Source organism: Bombina bombina, chromosome 7 (genome assembly GCF_027579735.1).
Source record: "Bombina bombina isolate aBomBom1 chromosome 7, aBomBom1.pri, whole genome shotgun sequence".
In the NCBI taxonomy this organism is placed as follows: domain Eukaryota; kingdom Metazoa; phylum Chordata; class Amphibia; order Anura; family Bombinatoridae; genus Bombina; species Bombina bombina.
Window position 1 is genome coordinate 49,179,325 of NC_069505.1, and position 22,353 is coordinate 49,201,677.

General features: G+C 42.8%; 1 protein-coding gene across 2 annotated transcripts in view; it reads right to left on the minus strand.

Moving 5' to 3' along the window:
• The window catches only part of LOC128665857 (nuclear RNA export factor 1), a 134,763-nt gene that overhangs the window by 62,350 nt on the left and 50,060 nt on the right, over positions 1–22,353 (minus strand). For both annotated transcript variants that reach the window (XM_053720091.1, XM_053720090.1), the window contains exons 9-13: positions 15,782–15,889; positions 15,585–15,694; positions 13,302–13,338; positions 12,732–12,800; positions 12,585–12,640 (exon numbers count right to left, since the gene is read on the minus strand). In XM_053720091.1, the coding sequence (XP_053576066.1) occupies positions 12,585–12,640; positions 12,732–12,800; positions 13,302–13,338; positions 15,585–15,694; positions 15,782–15,889 (380 nt within the window). The remainder of the gene's footprint in view (positions 1–12,584; positions 12,641–12,731; positions 12,801–13,301; positions 13,339–15,584; positions 15,695–15,781; positions 15,890–22,353) is intronic.

Here is a 22,353-nt window from a genome sequence, read left to right on the forward strand (position 1 = left end):
TATGAAGTAACCTTTCCTTTGAAGAAGAAGGAATCCCAATCCAGTGCGAAGAACAGCCTTATCGGCGTGAAAAACTAAGGAGGCTCACAGTGCAAGGCCGCCAACTCAGAGACTCTGCGTGCCGATGCAATAGCCAGTAGGAATAGGACTTTCCATGAAAGAATCCTAATGTCAAGCACATGCATAGGCTCAAACGGAACCTTAAGAACTAAGTTTAAGCTCCAAGGAGGAGACTAATTCCTAAAGACAGGTCTGATCCTAACCAGAGCCTGAACAAAAGACAATGTCAGGAAGCTCCGCAAGCTTCTTATGTAACAGTACAGATAAAGCCGAGATTTGTCCCCTTAGGGAACTGGCGGCAAGACCCTTATCCAGACCGTCCTGGAGAAAGGCCAAAATCCTGGATATTCTGACCTTGTGCCAAGGGTATGCTCGTTCCTCACACCAGGACAAGTATGTCCTCCAAACCTTGTGGTAGATGACCGGCTTCCTGGCCTGAACGAGAGTGTCAATCACTCTCTCCGAAAATCCTCTCTTGGCTAAGACTAAACGTTCAATCTCCACACAGTCAGCCTCAGAAAATCGAGATTTTGATATAGAAAAAGACCTTGAACCAGCAGATTCCTGAGACAAGGTAACCTCCACAGAGGAGATGATGACATCCCCACCAGATCCACAAACATCCTTTGCGGCCACGACAGAGCAATCGGAATAGCCGAAGCTTGCTCCTGCTTGATGCGGGCCACTACACGAGGTAGAAGAGGCAATGGTGGAAATAACATAATTTATGCTTACCTGATAAATTCCTTTCTTCTGTAGTGTGATCAGTCCACGGGTCATCATTACTTCTGGGATATTACTCCTCCCCAACAGGAAGTGCAAGAGGATTCACCCAGCAGAGCTGCATATAGCTCCTCCCCTCTACGTCACTCCCAGTCATTCGACCAAGGACCAACGAGAAAGGAAAAGCCAAGGGTGAAGTGGTGACTGGAGTATAAATTAAAAAATATTTACCTGCCTTAAAAACAGGGCGGGCCGTGGACTGATCACACTACAGAAGAAAGGAATTTATCAGGTAAGCATAAAATATGTTTTCTTCTGTTAAGTGTGATCAGTCCACGGGTCATCATTAATTCTGGGATACCAATACCAAAGCAAAAGTACACGGATGACGGGAGGGATAGGCAGGCTCTTTATACAGAAGGAACCACTGCCTGAAGAACCTTTCTCCCAAAAATAGCCTCCGATGAAGCAAAAGTGTCAAATTTGGAAAAAGTATGAAGTGAAGACCAAGTTGCAGCCTTGCAAATCTGCTCAACAGAGGCCTCATTCTTGAAGGCCCAAGTGGAAGCCACAGCTCTAGTAGAATGAGCTGTAATTCTTTCAGGAGGCTGCTGTCCAGCAGTCTCATAAGCTAAACGAATTATGCTACGAAGCCAAAAAGAAAGAGAGGTAGCAGAAGCTTTTTGACCTCTCCTCTGCCCAGAGTAAACGACAAACAGAGAAGACGTTTGTCGAAATTCCTTAGTTGCCTGTAAGTAAAATTTTAGAGCACGGACTACATCCAGGTTGTGCAGTAGACGTTCCTTCTTCGAAGAAGGATTTGGGCACAAAGAAGGAACAACAATCTCTTGATTGATATTCCTGTTAGTCACTACCTTAGGTAAGAACCCAGGTTTAGTACGCAGAACTACCTTATCCGAATGAAAAATCAAATAAGGAGAATCACAATGTAAGGCTGATAATTCAGAGACTCTTCGAGCTGAGGAAATAGCCATTAAAAATAGAACTTTCCAAGATAACAACTTTATATCAATGGAATGAAGGGGTTCAAACGGAACGCCCTGTAAAACATTAAGAACAAGGTTTAAACTCCAAGGTGGAGCAACAGTTTTAAACACAGGCTTAATCCTGGCCAAAGCCTGACAAAAAGCCTGGACGTCAGGAACTTCTGACAGACGTTTGTGTAACAGAATGGACAGAGCTGAGATCTGTCCCTTTAATGAACTAGCAGACAAACCCTTTTCTAAACCTTCTTGTAGAAAAGACAATATCCTAGGAATCCTAACCTTACTCCAAGAGTAACCTTTGGATTCACACCAATATAGGTATTTACGCCATATCTTATGGTAAATCTTTCTGGTAACAGGCTTCCTAGCCTGTATTAAGGTATCAATAACTGACTCAGAAAACCCACGTCTTGATAAAATCAAGCGTTCAGCTTCAGAGAAGTTAGATTTTGATGTTTGAAGGGACCCTGTATCAGAAGGTCCTGTTTCAGAGGTAGAGACCAAGGTGGACAGGATGACATGTCCACCAGGTCTGCATACCAAGTCCTGCGTGGCCACGCAGGTGCTATTAGAATCACTGATGCTCTCTCTTGTTTGATTCTGGCAATCAATCGAGGAAGCATCGGGAAGGGTGGAAACACGTAAGCCATCCTGAAGTCCCAAGGTGCTGTCAGGGCATCTATCAGGACTGCTCCTGGATCCCTGGATCTGGACCCGTAACGAGGAAGCTTGGCGTTCTGTCGAGACGCCATGAGATCTATCTCTGGTTTGCCCCAACGTCGAAGTATTTGGGCAAAGACCTCCGGATGGAGTTCCCACTCCCCCGGATGAAAAGTCTGACGACTTAAGAAATCCGCCTCCCAGTTCTCCACTCCCGGGATGTGGATTGCTGACAGGTGGCAAGAGTGAGACTCTGCCCAGCGAATTATCTTTGATACTTCCATCATAGCTAGGGAGCTTCTTGTCCCTCCCTGATGGTTGATGTAAGCTACAGTCGTGATGTTGTCCGACTGAAACCTGATGAACCCCCGAGTTGTCAACTGGGGCCAAGCCAGGAGGGCATTGAGAACTGCTCTCAATTCCAGAATGTTTATTGGCAGGAGACTCTCCTCCTGACTCCATTGTCCCTGAGCCTTCAGAGAATTCCAGACGGCACCCCAACCTAGAAGGCTGGCGTCTGTTGTTACAATTGTCCAGTCTGGTCTGCTGAATGGCATCCCCCTGGACAGATGTGGCCGAGAAAGCCACCATAGAAGAGAATTTCTGGTCTCTTGATCCAGATTCAGAGAAGGGGATAAGTCTGAGTAATCCCCATTCCACTGACTTAGCATGCACAGTTGCAGTGGTCTGAGGTGTAAGCGTGCAAAGGGTACTATGTCCATTGCCGCTACCATTAAGCCGATTACCTCCATGCATTGAGCCACTGACGGGTGTTGAATGGAATGAAGGGTGCGGCAAGCACTTTGAAGTCTTGTTAGCCTGTCCTCTGTCAGGTAAATCTTCATTTCTACAGAATCTATAAGAGTCCCCAGGAAGGGAACTCTTGTGAGTGGAACGAGTGAACTTTTCTTTTCGTTCACCTTCCATCCATGTGACCTTAGAAATGCCAGCACTAACTCTGTATGAGACTTGGCAGTTTGAAAGCTTGAAGCTTGTATCAGAATGTCATCTAGGTATGGAGCTACCGAGATTCCCCGCGGTCTCAGTACCGCCAGAAGAGCACCCAGAACCTTTGTGAAGATTCTTGGAGCTGTAGCCAATCCGAATGGAAGAGCCACAAACTGGTAATGCCTGTCTAGGAAGGCAAACCTTAGGTACCGGTAATGATCTTTGTGAATCGGTATGTGAAGGTAAGCATCTTTTAAATCTACAGTGGTCATGTACTGACCCTCTTGGATCATAGGTAAAATTGTCCGAATAGTCTCCATCTTGAACGATGGAACTCTTAGGAATTTGTTTAGGATCTTTAAGTCCAGGATTGGTCTGAAAGTTCCCTCTTTTTTGGGAACCACAAACAGATTTGAGTAAAACCCCTGTCCCTGTTCCGATCGTGGAACTGGATGGATTACTCCCATTAACAAGAGCTCTTGTACACAGCGTAGAAACGCCTCTTTCTTTGTCTGGATTGTTGACAACCTTGACAGATGAAATCTCTCTCTTGGAGGAGAGTATTTGAAGTCCAGAAGGTATCCCTGAGATATTATCTCTAGCGCCCAGGGATCCTGGACATCTCTTGCCCAAGCCTGGGCGAGGAGAGAAAGTCTGCCCCCCACTAGATCTGATCCCGGATCGGGGGCCCTCAATTCATGCTGTTTTAGGGGCAGCAGCAGGTTTCCTGGTCTGCTTGCCCTTGTTCCAGGACTGGTTAGGTTTCCAGCCTTGCCTGTAGCGAGCAACAGCTCCTTCCTGTTTTGGTGCAGAGGAAGTTGATGCTGCTCCTGCTTTGAAATTACGAAAGGAACGAAAATTAGACTGTCTAGCCTTAGCTTTGGCTTTGTCCTGAGGCAGGGCATGGCCTTTACCTCCTGTAATGTCAGCGATAATCTCTTTCAACCCGGGCCCGAATAAGGTCTGCCCTTTGAAAGGTATATTAAGCAATTTAGACTTAGAAGTAACATCAGCTGACCAGGATTTTAGCCACAGCGCCCTGCGTGCCTGAATGGCGAATCCTGAATTCTTCGCCGTAAGTTTAGTAAGATGTACTACGGCCTCCGAAATGAATGAATTAGCTAGTTTAAGGACTCTAAGCCTGTCCGTAATGTCGTCCAGAGTAACTGAACTAATGTTCTCTTCCAGAGACTCAATCCAGAATGCCGCTGCAGCCGTGATCGGCGCAATGCATGCAAGGGGTTGCAAAATAAAACCTTGTTGAACAAACATTTTCTTAAGGTAACCCTCTAACTTTTTATCCATTGGATCTGAAAAAGCACAGCTATCCTCCACCGGGATAGTGGTACGCTTAGCTAAAGTAGAAACTGCTCCCTCCACCTTAGGGACAGTTTGCCATAAGTCCCTTGTGGTGGCGTCTATTGGAAACATTTTTCTAAATATCGGAGGGGGTGAGAACGGCACACCGGGTCTATCCCACTCCTTAGTAACAATTTCAGTAAGTCTCTTAGGTATAGGAAAAACCTCAGTACTCGTCGGTACCGCAAAATATTTATCCAACCTACACATTTTCTCTGGTATTGCAACTGTGTTACAATCATTCAGAGCCGCTAACACCTCCCCTAGTAATACACGGAGGTTTTCCAGTTTAAATTTAAAATTTGAAATATCTGAATCCAGTCTGTTTGGATCAGAACCGTCACCCACAGAATGAATTTCTCCGTCCTCATGTTCTGCCACCTGTGACGCAGTGTCTGACATGGCCCTAATATTATCAGCGCACTCTGTTCTCACCCCAGAGTGATCACGCTTACCTCTTAGTTCTGGTAATTTAGCCAAAACTTCAGTCATAACAGTAGCCATATCCTGTAATGTGATTTGTAATGGCCGCCCAGATGTACTCGGCGCTACAATATCACGCACCTCCCTCTGAGCGGGAGATGCAGGTACTGACACGTGAGGAGAGTTAGTCGGCATAACTCTCCCCTCGTTGTTTGGTGAAATTTGTTCAATTTGTACAGATTGACTTTTATTTAAAGTAGCATCAATACAGTTAGTACATAAATTTCTATTGGGCTCCACTTTGGCATTGCAACAAATGACACAGGTATCATCCTCTGAATCAGACATGTTTAACACACTAGCAAATAAACTTGCAACTTGGAAATACAATTCAATTAGAATAATATTAAAAACGTACTGTGCCTTTAAGAAGCACAGAAGATCTATGACAGTTGAAAATTAATAAATTGAAACAGTTATAGCCTCAATCCTTGTAAACAACACAACTTTAGCAAAGGTTTAATCCCATTAGCAAAGATAACAAATTCTGAAAGCAGGAAACAATTACAGAATAAACGTTTTTTATCCCAGTCAACTATAATTCTCACAGCTCTGCTGAGAGAAATTACCTCCCTCAAAATAAGTTTTGAAGACCCCTGAGCTCTGTAGAGATGAACCGGATCATGCAGGAAATACGAGTTGCTGACTGAAATATCTGATGCGTAGCAAAAGCGCCAAAAAACGGCCCCTCCCCCTCACACACAGTAGTGAGAGAGAACAGAAACTGTCAGAAAAAAGATTAAGCAACTGCCAAGTGGAAAAATAGTGCCCAAACATTTACTCACTCAGTACCTCAGCAAATGAAAACGATTTTACATTCCAGCAAAAACGTTAAACATAATTTCTAGTTATTAAACAGCTTTATGTACTTCTTACAGTGTAATTCTAGTGAAGTACCATTCCCCAGAATACTGAAGTGTAAAGTATACATACATGACATTATATCGGTATGGCAGGATTTTCTCATCAATTCCATTGTCAGAAAATAAAAGCTGCTACATACCTCTATGCAGATTCATCTGCCCGCTGTCCCCTGATCTGAAGTTTACCTCTCCTCAGATGGCCGAGAAACAGCAATATGATCTTAACTACTCCGGCTAAAATCATAGCAAAAACTCTGGTAGATTCTTCTTCAAACTCTGCCAGAGAGATAATAACACACTCCGGTGCTATTTTAAAATAACAAACTTTTGATTGAAGATATAAAACTAAGTATAATCACCATAGTCCTCTCACACATCCTATCTAGTCGTTGGGTGCAAGAGAATGACTGGGAGTGACGTAGAGGGGAGGAGCTATATGCAGCTCTGCTGGGTGAATTCTCTTGCACTTCCTGTTGGGGAGGAGTAATATCCCAGAAGTAATGATGACCCGTGGACTGATCACACTTAACAGAAGAAATGTAAATTAGGTTGAAGTCCCAGGGCACCGCCAAGGCATCAGTTCCGCCTAGGGATCCCTAGATCGCAACCCGTATCTGGGTAGCTTGTAGTCGAGTCTGGACGCCATGAGATCTATCTCCAGCGTCCCGCATCTGTTGCAGATCTCCGCAAACACCTCAGGATGGAAAGACTATTCCCCTGGATGAAACGTTTGTCTGCTCAGAAAATCCGCTTCCCAGTTGTCCACATCTGGAATGTGAATCACTGAGAGCGAACAATTGTGAGCCTCTGCACAGACCAGAATCCAAGATACTTCCTTCATGGCTAGGGAGTTTCTCGTTCCCCCCTGATGGTTTATGTAAGCCACTGAGGTAATGTTGTCCGACTGGAATCTGATGAATCAAGTCAACCCCAGGGGGGCCAAGCCTTCAGAGTGTTAAATATTGCTTGAAGTTCCAGAATATTTATAGGTAGACTCGATTCCTTGAGTCCATCTGCCCTATGCTTTTCTGGCACCCCAAACAGCTCCACATCCTGATAGACTTGCATCTGTGGTCACAATCTCCCAGGATGGTCTCAAGAAGGATGTCCCCTTTGACAGTTGTTCGGGACCTAAGGAGAAGAGCCCTTGAGTGATCCTCCGCAAGACTGTAGGATGGAGCCTGGACCAGGATATCGTCCAGATAAGGAGCCACTGCAATCCCTCTGGCTCTCGCTACCGCGGGTAGAGCTCCCAGAACCCTTATAAAGACTCTTGGGGCAGTCGCCAGACCAAATGGAAGGGCCACAAACTGGAAGTGCTGGTTCAGGAAGGCAAATCTTAGGAACCTGAAGTGATCTTTGTGGATTGGAACGTGAAGGCAAGTGTCCAGATCCATAGTCCTCATGAATTGCCCCTCTTAAACTAGGGGCAAAGTTGACCTGATAGTCTCCATTTTGAACTATGGAAATCACAAAAACTTGTTTAGGGCCTTTAGGTCCAGAATTGGACGAAACATGCCCTTCTTCTTTGGGACCACGAAAAGGTTTGATTAATACCCCAGACCTCTTTTCTGCCGGAGGGACTGGGACGATTACTCCGAGAGATGAGAGATCCCTCACACACCTCAGGAAGGAGTCTCTCTTCTCTGGTCTTGAAGATATGTTTGACAAGAGGAACCTGACTCTGGGCGGATATGACTTGAATCCTATCCTGTAACCCTGGGCTACGACCTCCAGAACCCAAGGGTCCAGAACGTCTCTTCTCCAGGCCTCCGCAAAAAAGATAGTCTGCCCCCTACATGATCCGAGAAAGGATCGGGGGCCGCCCCTTCATGCCGACTTCGACTCGGCAGGCTTCTTGTTCTGCTTGGACTTGTTCCAAGAGTTAGCTGTCTTCCAAGATCCCTTGGACTGTTCAGTCGTACCCTGGGGAACTGCTTGTGTAACTGGAGATGAGTGAAGGGAATGCATCTCGCAGGGCGGAGAACCCTCAGAGGTGGACGGCTCAGTTGTACTAAATATCTTATTCTTTTTAGATATAGCAATATTGTCAAAGCATGTGGAACAGAGTTGAGAAGGCAGTTCAACTGGAACCTCCTCACAATATACACAGTTCTCCTCTAACATATCAGAGTCCTCTATAGCTTGCGCTTTTATTGCGGACTAAAAAACTTAAATGGCACCTTTATATCCCAATGGCGGGGCACTCACCACCTCCTAGGACCCGGACTACAAGAAACAGCTTAGTCTCCTCCAAACGCAGGTCGAGAAAGAGGAAATTACAGAGGCCACACCTGGTCACATGGAGTGCCAAGCAGGACCGTTCCTGCACTCGAGAGAGAAACGCGCCAAAAAAGCCTGCCTCAATCTCTCGCTAAGTGAACTGACAGTTCCACACTGACAGAGCCTCATCTAACACATTTGCAGCATAAAACAAATAATATTATGCATAAAAAAATCCCCCCTGTTCAATAACCCCCTTCCGAAGGTATTACCCTAGATTCTATACAGAGAAAGGAGCCACACTGTGACCTGGTCTTCTTACGTTATGAGATATAGATATATATATAGATATATATATATATATATATAAACGATCTTACCAGAATCAACGCCGTGGAACAGGAACACGGCCTTTGAAGTGTGAAAGGGCAGTAGCATCGCTCCTCATATGGACTTGATAGAAGAAAAGCAGGCAGCAAAACTTGTCAAAGCTAATTGCTAATGGAACTGTTAATCTGAGTCGGGATGTGTTCGCAGAAAGACTCTCCCTGCATCTCCGGACTCTAACTTTCAACCATGCTCTCACTGAGAGGCTGACAGGGCTACTCAAAACTCCAGTCCCATTTCGAAGAGTACTGCCCTCCATAAGAGACTACTCTGAATCTTCTCTCCCAACCTCCTGTGACGAAAGGCAAAAAATGACTGGGGGATGAGGGGAGTGGGGGAGGTATTTAAGCCTTTGGCTGGGGTGTCTTTGCCTCCTCCTGGTGGCCAGTTTCTTAATTCCCACGAGTAATAAATGAAGCAGTGGACTCTCCTTCCATTAAGATAGAAATAGGAATTCATATCATCTGTATTACAAGATTTTTGAAAGTGTAAAGACCCTGAATTAAATGGAGACTAGTAAAATTAAAACTTCCATGATTAGATAGAGCAGTAGTTTTAAGAGACATTCAAATTTACTTCCATGTCACAGGGGGAGGCAAATTTAAGGAAATTTTGAAATATTTAACTATTTAATAGTCCTTTTAAATAATGCTAAGTGGCTATCACCATAGCAACATCAGTCAACAGAGACCAGCATGCATATGGAACAAAATATTGGGTGCAGTGTGGCCCTTTTGTCAATCCTATAACACATGAAATCCTTATTTGAAGCAAGCAATCCTCTTTCAAAAAGGTGCGTACTGTACCATCCAGCTGCCAGGTGATTGTTGGGGCCAATGCTGTGAGACATTTGTCCATCTTATTGGGGGGAGAGGGGTGTCTGGTAACGCTAAACAGGCTGTTATCACTACCCTTAAAAGGGACATTATACACTAGATTTTTCTTTGCATAGATGTTTTGTAGATGATCCATTTATATAGCCCATACAGGGTTTTTATTTTTTAAAATGTATATTTTTGCTTACTTTTAAATAACATTGCTCTGATTTTAAGACTCCAAGCCAAGCCCCAAAGTTTTAGGAGAATACGGATGTATACCTACTCCAGCTTGCTCCTGTTTGTGCAGAGTCTTTTCATATGCAGAGGAAGGGGGGAGTGTCTGCTATTCCCCACTTGCAGTGGGTGTTCCAGCTACCTTTTTAACAGAGCTAAACTGAGCTAAAGTAAGTTTTTAAACTGTTTTACACTGGATTTTTATATCAGTATCTGTGCATCTTATTCTTTATAGCAGTGTCTATTACATGAAGTTAAATGAAAATGAGTGTATATTGTCCCTTTAACCCTCGTATATACGATAAGACCCCTCATTTGAATGAGAATCTTTTCACCATTCTCCATTGGCTGCTAAGCCATTTTCCACCTAGGTGCTAAGCTGGTTTTGATTTTTTTTTTTACTTTTTTAAATATATATTTTTTTAAAACACTTTTACTTTTTTTTTTCAGATCCCTACCTATCCAACATGAAGCCCCGGCGATGCCTCTCACTATTAAAGGGACACTGAACCAAAAAAATTTCTTTCGTGATTCAGATAGAGCATGCAATTTTAATCAACTTTATAATTTACTCCTATTATCAGTTTTCTTCGTTCTCTTGCTATCTTTATTTGAAAAAGAAGGCATCCTAGCTATTTTTTGGTTCAGTACCCTGGACAGTACTTGTTTATTGGTCGGTTAAATTAATTCACAAAAAAATCGGCCGGCATCTAAACTTACATTCTTGCTTTTCAAATAGAAATACCAAGAGAATGAAGAAAATTTGATAATAGGAGTAAATTAGAAAGTTGCTTAAAATTGAATGCTCTATCTGAATCACAAAATTTAAGGCCAGATCGCTGGGGTGGGAGTAGGTGGGGCCCCCAGATTGCCCTCACGGTGGGTGAGTGCTAGTGACGGCTCTGAGCCGTCGTTAGCACTCAAGGGATTAAAATGTGGCCTTTGGTTCTCTGGCTGGGCATTTTATTCCTGCTTATTTTCTATATAGTTTATAAGATGGAGCAAAGTGACAGAAGTAAAAGGTCTCCTTATTTTCAGTTACCAATATGTATTGAACAAGGCTGGTTTAGTGGTGTTCAGACATGGCAACTTGATGTTAAATAAGTGTTTGTTTTAAATATTTAGGATATAAGGGGGAGGGGTAAGTGTGTTTGGCATCTTGTGTGCCCCCCCCCCAACAAATCCCCAACCAAATAAGTAAATCCACCATGAAATAAAATAAAAATAGAACGAAACCGCAGGAGTGCGCACGAGACGTGGAAAACACTGGGTGCCTTTAGCCAGGTTAACAAGAAACTTTTGCTAAGGGAAAAAAATGATCCAAGCATAAAAATGGTACTTTAAAGAGACAACAAAACAATGTAGGAACCCAAGTCTCTTTAAAGGGACATTGAACTGTTGCGCACAACTACAAAAGAATGTATGTTATTGCATTTCATCCTGTTCCGTCAGCGCTTTACAAATCCGATCTCCTGTTTTAATAGCTTAAAGGTGCCAGATACTGAAGCTCCGCCTCATGGTACTGGGCGCCGCCATCTTGGAGCTCAGGTATTTTCACAACCTGCGACATAAGCTGTGCACACTCACAGATCAGTGATATCGCCCACTTTTACAGCTGTATAGTTTGCTTGGAATTAGTGTTCATGACCCCATGTGAGCTTTACATTTTTTACAGTTCCACAAAATATATTTTAAAAAGCACTAAACAATAATATAGAACAATGCAGCCACTGCAAAGATGTACAGCTCCTGCTCTGTATCATGCACTCCTGAAACAAATTATACAGCTGTAAAAAAATAGGCAATATTACTGGTCGTGAGTGTGCACAGCTGATGTCACAGGCTGTGAGAATACCTGAGCTCCAAGATGGCAGCCCCCAGTAATAATAAAAAAAAAAGGTGGAGCTACAGTTTCCGGCATCTTTAAGCTATTTAAAAAAAAAGGAGAAGGGATTTGAAAAGAGTCGAAGGAACATGATGAAATGTAATAACAGCGATTAGTAACAATTCTAGGGTAGTTGCCCCCAGCAGTTAATGTCCCTTTAAAGGGACATGAAACCCACATTTTTTTTTTTTCTTTCATGAGTCATATAGAGGAAACAGTTACAAAAATCTTTTAAATGTATTTCTATTATCAATTTATATAAGGGACACTGAACCCAAATTTGTTTCTTTCGTAATTAAGATAGAAAGTTGCTTAAAATTGCATACTCTAATTTATGCATATTATCACATTTTATTCATTCTCTTGGTATCTTTATTTGAAAAGCAAAAATGTAAGTTTAGATGATGGCCCATTTTTGGTGAATTAATTTAACCGACCAATAAACAAGTACTGTCCAGGGTACTGAACCAAAAAATAGCTTAGATGCCTTCTTTTTCAAATAAAGATAGCAAGAGAACGAAGAAAATCTGATAAAAGGAGTGAATTAGAAAGTTGCTTAAAATTGCTGCTCTATCTGAATCACGAAAGAAAATAAATTGGGTTCAGTGTCCCTTTAAGGAAAAGCAAAGTACTACTGGGAGTTAGCTGAACACATTTGGTGAGCCAATGACAAGAGGCATAAACGTGCAGCCACCAATCAGCAGCTATATCCCAGTAGTGCATTCCTTGGTATGCTTTTTAACACAAGATACCAGGAGAAGGAAGCAAATCTGATAACAGAAGCTAATTGCAAAGTTGTTTAAAGCTCCATGCTCGATCTGAACCATGAGAGTTTAATCCTCACTTTACTATCCCTTTAAGCTTGAGACATGGAAGTTAGATGGCTAAACCAGTTAAAGGGGGTGGTGGTGACAGCGAAATGTAACATACTCACTGCTGTAAAAACCGTAGAATTAACACTTTAATCTCCTCTGAAACCAGATAGCTGCCCTGAAAAACAGTACATGAAATAATGATCATCCAATAACTATAAGGGATAGAAAGACATTCCTACACACATTTCTCTTATGTCCGGCCTCACCTTGCTTGGTGGAAGTGTAGTCGGTGTTTCAATATCAAATGTGATTGGAGGAGGAAGTTCATGGCCATCCTGCGTGTGAAAAAAAACAAAGAAAACCGAAAGGAAGGGATATAATGCAAACTGAAGAGAAAACTCAATTGAGAAAATAATTAAAAGGGACACTGTACACTAGATTTTTTGGCATAAATGTTTTGTAGAAGATTAATTAATATAGCCCATCTGGGAGTGTTTTTATAACATTGTGCTAATTTTCAGACTCCTAGCCAAGCCCCACAATGTCAGATGTAGACCCAGGTCTACAGACTCCTGCTGCTCCTGTTTGTGTAAGTGTTTTCTCATATGCAGGGAACGAGGGGGAGGGGGTCTGCTCTGTTTTCTACGCCCCTTTCACTGGGCATCCCAGCCTAACCTCACCAACAGTGCTAAACTGGGAGCTTCTAAGTAACTTATAAAAATCCAGTATAAAACCTTTTATATCAGTACAGTATCTGTGCATATTCTTCTTTATAGTGGTGTCTGTTACATGCAGCTATATGAAAAAAACTGGTGTATAGGATGCAGAAAACTCACCAGCCGAAGTAGTTTAGGGAATCGTTCTCGCACGGCACTGTCATCAGGTGTGGGAAAAATCCGCAGTAAAAAACGGACAAACAAACAGGTACAAAGAAAATGTAACTGGCAGCAAATAGTAATTATAGAAATAAAAGACAGCAACAGACGCCTCCCACATACTGTGCCTCAAAATGACTTCCTCCACCAATACACACCCAAGTACTATAGTAACACACACCCTGGTCTTTGAAGTGGGGACGCAGAAGGTCCAGTAATTCCACTGTTTTAGATGCAGCCTTTGCTTGCTATAATACATTACAGAGCATGACCTAGAGACTTGGAGATATGTGCCTTTCCTTTATCAAACCCTTTAATGTTGTTTATGAACACAGATCACTATTGTTCCCACCCCTAGTACATTTACTAACATCTTAATAGACTGCCACCCACCTGACCATGATTTATACCAAGATATCCATGCAGAGACAAGGGCGAGTTACATTCCAAGTTTAACAGATACAAAACCACCCTCAATCTATAAAGGAGGTGTAATGGCATTTTCCAAATACCTCAATGCCTCTTTTATAACAAAAACTAATTAGATGAGGTATTAATAAAACGTTTCTGCTTATCTGGGCAACTAGGGAAAATGGCAGAAGAAATTTGAAAAGAAAAAATTGGAAGTGAGACATAAGGAAAGGGAGGGCGATGTATGAGAATTGTGATGTCAGAAGAAATGACTGTGGAACGTGTGCATGAGGGGGTTAAAAAAAAAAAAAAAAAAAAAGTATACACTTGTTTAAAAAGCCTCTCTTCCTGGGAACTCTGCTACTGCAGCCTCTGCCAACACACAATCCTCCTCCTTGCAACTCCTTAATTTTCTTGCATGACCACCCATTTTTACCTGTCACCACAGGAAGCTGCCTGCAGCATCACCCGTCTTGTAGGTGATGGGATTCTACTTTATTTCCATGCCCCTGCGGCATGTAGTTTCCTCCTACTGACACGGAGAGTCAGGGGAAATGCGTGCGGGTTTGACTGGAATGAAGAACAGAAAAACAAACACCCCTCCAGCAGCAGTCTTCTTGTGGCGGTTTTGAGGTCTGCCTTAGGTTGTCCCCCCTTAGGGAACTTACCCGTCATAGACCAAACATCCACATTCGTCTTACGAGGATAGGAGGGGTGCGACTTAACATCAAGTAGCATACACTGATGTGACTTTTCTTTCGTTAATTTACTTCTGCAGGTGTGGGTGGTCTTAAGAGTCAGGAAGAGTGAGTGCACTCCCCCAAATACATACGGGAGGGAGCAGTGGGAGACAAGTGGGAGAAAGAGGCTGCAGTTACGGACATACAGGAAGAGGCTACAATGTTTACAATATGCACGTTATAGGTGGAATGTATGAATGTAGAATATGATGCTTGAAAGATGGAGGAGAAAGTGTTGCAGAGGAAAACAAAAATGATAAAGATGGAGGATGAAGGGGAAGAGAAACGGTAACAGAAAAAGTAGAGTTTTAACAAAGCAGAACTGCACTGAGTCCATCACTGATATCATTTTAACAGATCTTGCAGCAAAGATTTTAGCCAACGATTAGGAGCTGCTGCATAGAATGTTCCCAACAATTTGCTCATTCCATTGGTTTAAAGGGTGTGTGATTAAAGGGTGCACCATCGCCCCAATCTCTGCATGGACCTAAGCAGATAGCAGCCTTACTGCTAATCATAATTATTTCACTACCCTTAAATGCCTCTTCCTCCTTCAGGAAATATCTTCTAAAACATAAGGTTTTAAAAGATCCTAATAATTTATTGAGGCACTTGTACTAAGTGTTTGGCATAAATGATATGTCATCACAAATAGTGAACAATATACCCACATGTATGCAAGCTCCAGCTATAGATAGAATAAAAGTGAAATTTAAAAAAAAAATTAGCCCCTAATAGTAAAAAGCAATCAAAGGAGTTTAAAGATCACTTCTATAATAGGCCAGGTTCAGATATTTAATGCATTCATATGTCAAATGGATCAGTAACAAGTAAAACAGACCAGTGTGTGAATAGAATAGAATGCACCACAACACACTTTCACCCGGGTGAAGACAAAACTTGTGAAATATATAGTTGAGCATTTTTTGTTTATTTTTCAGTAGATGCTCTTTGTATTTATCAGGCACCACTGGCTCACTGGCTGTTCATCAGGCATTTTGCTCACTGTGTTTTTTACCCCAACTCTATAATGACTTCCTGAATGCTGCGTGTCCGTCCCTTAGAGGGATGAGAAGAAACCCCCCTCACTGACCTGATGTAGCTGGTCTGGTCTCGGAAAGTATCACAAAGAGGGTTCCCGTCTAGCCATAACTCCTCCAATTTCAGACCTTTCACTTTATCCAGTTCTCTGTCAGACCTCAGCTATGCAGAATAACCAAGAAGAATGTGAGTTATATTAACAAAGGGGTTCTTCAGCCCTTGCAAATAGATTGAAATACAGTGTTTTACCATGTTCTGAGAGAGATTTAAGATCTTCAGGTTCGGAGCTTTGAGGGGAAGTTCTTCCATATCATCCAATCTGTAGAGTTTGTTGTTACTGACATCTAAAGACAGCAACTGGAAGGATAAGACAAGATCACAAAGTAAAAAAGAAAATTTATGCTTACCTGATAAATGTATTTCTTTTTTGACACGATGAGTCCATGGATCATCTTAATTACTATTGGGAATACCACTCCTACCCTGCAGGAGGTGGCAAAGAGCACCACAGCAAAGCTGTTAAATACCACCTCCCTTCCCTCCCAACCCAGTCTAAGAGAGAGAAAGGAAGTAATAACGTGCAGAGGTGTCTGAAGTTTATAATAACCAGCAACCTGTCTTTCAAAAACAGGCGGGCCGTTGACTCATCGTGTAAAAAAAAATAATAAATCAGGTAAGCATAAATTTTCTTTTTAATGACACAATGAGTCCACGGATCATCTTAATTACTATTGGGAATCAATACCCAAGCTAGAGTAGAGTACACAGATGATACAGGAGGGAGAAGACAGGGAACCTAAACGGAAGGAACCTCTCTCCCAAAAGCGGCCTCAGCCGAGGCAAGTGTCAAATTTAAAGAAATTTGAAAAAGTGTGAAGAAAGGACAAAGTTGCAGCCTTGCAAATCTGTTCCACAGAAGCTTCATTTTTTAATGCCCATGAGGAAGCAACAGCCCTCGTGGAGTGAGCCGTAACACTCTCTGGAGGCTGCTGTCCAGCAGTCTCATATGCAAAACGTATGATACTCTTCAGCCAAAAAGAGAGAGAAGTAGCTGTAGCTTTCTGTCCTTTACGTTTTCCTGAGAAAATCACAAACAAAGCAGAAGACTGACGAAAATCCTTAGTCGCCTGCAGGTAACACTTTAAGGCACGAACCACACAAGGAAGGAACAACAATCTCCTGATTAATGTTCCAATCAGAAACAACCTTAAAAAGAAATCCTAATTTAGTACGTAAAACTACCTTATCTGAATTAAAAATAAGGTAAGGTGACACATACTGCAATGCCGAGAGCTCTGACACTCTGCGAGCAGAAGAAATAGCAACAAGAAATAAAACTTTCCAAGATAACAACTTGATATCTAAGGAATGCATATGCTCAAACGGAGCCCCTTGAAGAACTTTGAGAACCAAATTAAGACTCCAAGGAGGAGTAACTGGCTTAAACACAGGCCTGATCCTTACCAAGGCCTGACAAAAAGATTGTACATCTGGAACATCTGCCAGACGTTTGTGTAACAAAATAAAGGCAGAAATTTGACCCTTTAGGGAACTTGTCGATAATCCTTTCTCCAAATCCTCTTAGAGAAAAGACAAAATTCTAGGAATCTTAACTCTACTCCAAGAGAAGCCCTTGGATTCACACCAAGAGAGATATTTGCGCCATATCTTATGGTAAATCTTTCTAGTTACAGGTTTACGAGCCTGAACCATGGTCTCTATGACCGATTCTGAAAAGCCCCGCTTGGATAAAATTAAGCGTTCAATCTCTAAGCAGTCAGCTTCAGAGAAACTAAGTTTGGGTGAAGGAAGGGTACCTGAATTAGAAGGTCCTTCCTCAACGGAAGTCTCCAAGGTGGCAGAGATGACATGTCCACCAGGTCTGCATACCAAATCCTGCAAGGTCAAGCCGGTGCAATGAGGATCATTGAGGCCCTCTCCTGCTTGATTCGAGCAATAACCAGAGGAAGCAGAGCAAACGGAGGAAAAAGGTATGCAAGACTGAACATCCAAGGTACCGCCAGGGCATCTATCAGTACCGCCTGAGGATCCCTGGACCTCGACCTGTACCTCGGAAGCTTGGCATTCTGCCGAGATGCCATGAGATCCAATTCCGGCTGACCCCATTTGAGAATCAGTCTGGAAAATACTTACAGATGGAGTCCCCACTCCCCCGGATGAAAGGTCTGTCTGCTCAGTAAGTCCGCCTCCCCATTGTCCACCCCTGGGATGTGGATCGCCGACAGACAGCAAGAGTGGGTCTCCGCCCACTGGATTATTTTGGTTACTTCTGTCATCGCTAAGGAACTCCTCGTTCCTCCCTGATGATTGATGTAAGCCACTGAAGTTATGTTGTCCGACTGGAACCTGATAAACTGGACCGAGGCTAACTGGGGCCAGGCCAGAAGAGCATTGAAGATCGCTCTCAGCTCCAGAATGTTTATAGGTAGAACAGACACTGACTGAGTCCAAACTCCAAGCCTTTAGGGAGCCCCAGACTGCTCCCCATCCTAGAAGGCTGGCGTCTGTTGTCACAATCACCCAAGATGGTCTGCGAAAGCAGGTTCTCTGGGAGAGATGATCCAGAGACAACCACCATTGAAGAGAATCCCTTGTCTCCTGCTCCAGAAGTATTCGAGGAGACAAGTCCGCATAATCTCCGTTCCATTGCCCGAGTATGTTTAACTGCAGAGGTCTGAGGTGGAACAGAGCAAACGGGATGATGTCCATTGTCGCTACCATCAGCCTGATTAGCTCCATGCACTGAGCCACTGATGGCCGAGGAGAGGACTGAAGAGCCAGACAAGTATCGAAAATCTTTGATTTCCTGACTTCTGTCAGAAAAATCTTCATTGATAGGGAATCTATTATGGTTCCCAAGAAAGTCACCCTTGTCTTTGGGACTAAGGAACTCTACCAAATTTACCTTCCATCCGTGAGATCACAGGAAAGATAACATTTCTGTGTGGGATCTTGCTTGTTGTAAGGATGGCATCTGGACTAGGATGTTGTCCAGATAGGATGCCACTGCAATGTCCCGTAACCGAAGCACCGCCAACAGCGAACCCAGAACCTTTGAGAAAATTCTGGTAGCTGTGGCAAGACCGAAGGGAAGAGCCACAAATTGGAAGTGTTTGTCTAGAAAGGCAAACCTTAGAAACTTGTGATGATCCCTGTGAATGGGAACATGCAAGTACGCGTCCTTTAAATCCACAGTTGTCATAAATTGACCTTCTTGGACCAAAGGGAGAATGGAACGAATAGTTTCCATCTTGAAGGAATTTGTTTAGACTCTTGAGATCTAAAATAGGCCTGAAGGTTCACTCTTTTTTGGGAACCACAATCCGATTGGAATAAAATCCCAGACCTTGTTCCTGAATCGGAACAGGAACTATTACTTCCAGGTCGGAGAGGTCTCATACACAGTGTAAGAACACCTCTCTTTTTGTCTGGTCTACAGATAATCTTGAAAGCAGAAACCTACCTCTGGGAGGAAAACTTTAACTCTAGTTTGTATCCCTGGGACACTATTTCTACTGCCCATAGATCCTGAACATCTCGAACCCAAGCCTGAGCGAAGGAAAGTCTGCCCCCTACAAGATCCGGGCCTACAAGGCCCTTCATGCTGTCTTTGATTCAATAGCAGGCTTCTTGGATTGTTTTCCCTTATTCCAAGACTGATTGGGTCTCCGGGAAGATTTAGACTGATCCTGCTTGGAGGAGGAAGCGGAAGAATTTCCCTTGAAATTTCAAAAGGAATGAAAATTACTCTGTTGTCACTTTTGTTTCTCTTATCCTGAGGGAGAAGATGACCCTCACCTCCCGTAATTTCAGAGATAATTTCCGTCAAGCCAGGCCCAAACAAGGTCTACCCCTTGTAAGGAATCGCTTAAAGCTTAGACTTAGAAGAACCATAAGGTTCTGCGAGCTAGAACAGAGAAAACTGAAATCTTTGCTCCCAGTTTGATAACTTGAAGGGAAGCATCCGTAATAAAGGAATTAGCCAATTTAAGAGCTTATATCCTATCCTGGATTTCATCCAGGGGAGTTTCTGTCCTGATAGCATCAGAAAATGCAACAAACCAATATGCCGCCGCACTAGTGACGGTAGCAATGCACACAGCTGGCTGCCATTGTAAGCCCTGGTGTACAAACATCTTTCTTTTTTTAACCCCTCTAATTTGTCCATAGGATCTTTGAAAGTACAACCATCCTCTGAGTATAGTAGTTCTTTTAGCTAAGGTGGAGACAGCTCCTTCCACCTTGGGGACTGTTTGCCAAGCCTCCTTAACCGAGTCAGCTATGGGAAACATCTTTTTAAATATAGGAGATGGAGAAAAAGGTATACCTGGTCTCTCCCATTCCTTAGCAATGATCTCAGAAGCTCGGTCTGGTACCGGAAAAAACTTTGAGGAAGGTACCTCAAAATATTTGTTCAGCTTACTGGATTTCTTAAGAGTAACAACGACCGTGGAATCGCCGTCGTGCAATGTAGCTAAAACCTCAAGTAACAGACGGAGGTGTTCTAGCTTAAACCTGAAGGATACCACTTCAGTATCAGCAAGAGGAATTACACTGTCAGAATCTGAAATTTCACCTTCAGATGCTACTACGTTATCCTCCTCCTCAGGCTTCTGTGAGGGGACATCTGAAATAGCAACAACTGAATGTCTGATTTTCCTCTTATGCTTTCCCTGCAACATTGGGAAAGCAGACAACGCATCTAAAACTGCAGAAGAGATGAGAGAAGCGATGTCTTTTAAAGTAACTCCAGCGGGAGCTAGAGAGGAAGCGCAGGGCACTGCATGTGAGGGCAGTAAAATTTGGAACGCTTGAGGAGAAAGCTGCGACATATATTAAACATTATCATTAGATTCCTGAACAACATCCTCTTTAGAAAATGTTGGCTCAGAAAAAAAGTCTATCCCTGTAGCTTTACCAGCTGTTGGTACACTAACATGTCCAACTCTAGGGGGTGCTAGAAGAAACTAGATAATATAATGTAATGTAATAGATGTGTATACATAAATGTTTTAGCTACTATACTTGCAATAACTTTGTATAATAGAACAAATGATTAATATATCTCACACAGTGATATACAGATAAAATAAAAGTAAAAAAGACAATATGCTGTAAATCAAATAAATAAAAGTCTTAGCCGAGTCCTTATTGAAGAACACAGGATGGATCAATTGAGTCCCAGAGCAGTCGTCAGTGATGGTATAATATAGCTCCCATGGTGTAAGCCAGTATTGTAGTTAAGGCAGCTCCTCTCCAAGCAGAAGATAAGGAATCCGGATATCTGTGATTAAGAATCACAAAAGAGGGCGCCTCCTAGTGTAATACTTCAAGTAAAACCCACGATAGCAGATCTTGAAAGAAAATATACTCACAAAATGAGCAGCACCAATGTGCTAAGTGACACAAGCTGAGATATCACAGTTTCCCAGCAAACGGATCCTCTTAAGGATGTAGGGGCCCAGGGGTGCCCAATAGCAGTTACAGGTAAGACTCAGGCTTCCAATATAGTTCAGCAAAACCATTTTATTTTTTGTTAAAACCTGTTGATATAAAACCAATGGGTGTGTGCAGTACCCAGAGTGAGTAAACACACAGTTTAAAATAGATTGCAACGCGTTTCTCAGCTGTACTAGCTGTTTCCTCAGGCATCTCAGGAAGCCTGAGTCTTACCTGTACCTGCTATAGGGCACCCCTGGGCCCCTACATCCTTAAGAGGATCCGTTTGCTGGGAAACTGTGATATCTCAGCTTGTGTCACTTAGCACATTGGTGCTGCTCATTTTGTGAGTATATTTTCTTTCAAGATCTGCTATCGTGGGTTTTACTTGCAGTATTACACTAGGAGACGCCCTCTTGTGATTCTTATTCACAGATATCCGTATCCCTGTAGCTTAAAGTTCTCTCAATACATAAGGAACAGAAAGGGATTGGTGGTTCCACATTGGCATTAAAACATAGAGAGCAAGTGACACTTTGTAAGGCCTCTTGGTCCATTGTAACACACAATTAAACAATTTGGTATAAAAGATTGAATTTTTATTAGTAAAATGCAAAAACCAAAAAAACGTTACTGTCCCTTTAAATAATAAACTTTTTTATATCGTTTGAGCAAATATAGTGTAGATAGGCGTAAAAACCCTAAAATAAACTAGCAAACACCTCAGCAATACTTTGCTGAGGTGCCTACCTTCTCTGAGTAAGGGCCGTAACCGCAAATAGACTTTCAGAAGCACTGTCGGTCTCCAGCACAGAAATGTCAGTGTCAGGTGTTTACACGCAGCTACGATGTAGATATGCGTAGAGCTTTTATATCATGGAGTGTAGCAACAGGAAAAAAAATGCGCATTAGGAGGCGCTTCCTGGGGAACCTCCCATCATGGGCATGACAAAAGGAATCTCACGGTCGGTTAATAAAGTTACTAAACCGCCGGGAGATGTGGAACCACCAAAGTAAAAGTATAAAAAAAATCACCCCCAGTGCCTGCTGCTACGCTGCCCAAATGTCCCCTATGCTCTAAGGGGAATCTAATATTGTCAAGCATGAGGTTTGTCCCATTCACTGAATAAAGTGCCCAACCTTTATTTCTGAGTCCATTCCTATCCCCCAGAAAGAAAGTCAGCACTTACCTCATCTGCTTCCTGACAGCAAGGCAGTTCCAGGTTTGAGAGGTCCTCTCCCTCACATGGACCTGTGAATAAAAACATAATTTATGCTTACCTGATAAATTCCTTTCTCCTGTAGTGTAGTCAGTCCACGGGTCATCCATTACTTATGGAATATTTCTCTTCCTAACAGGA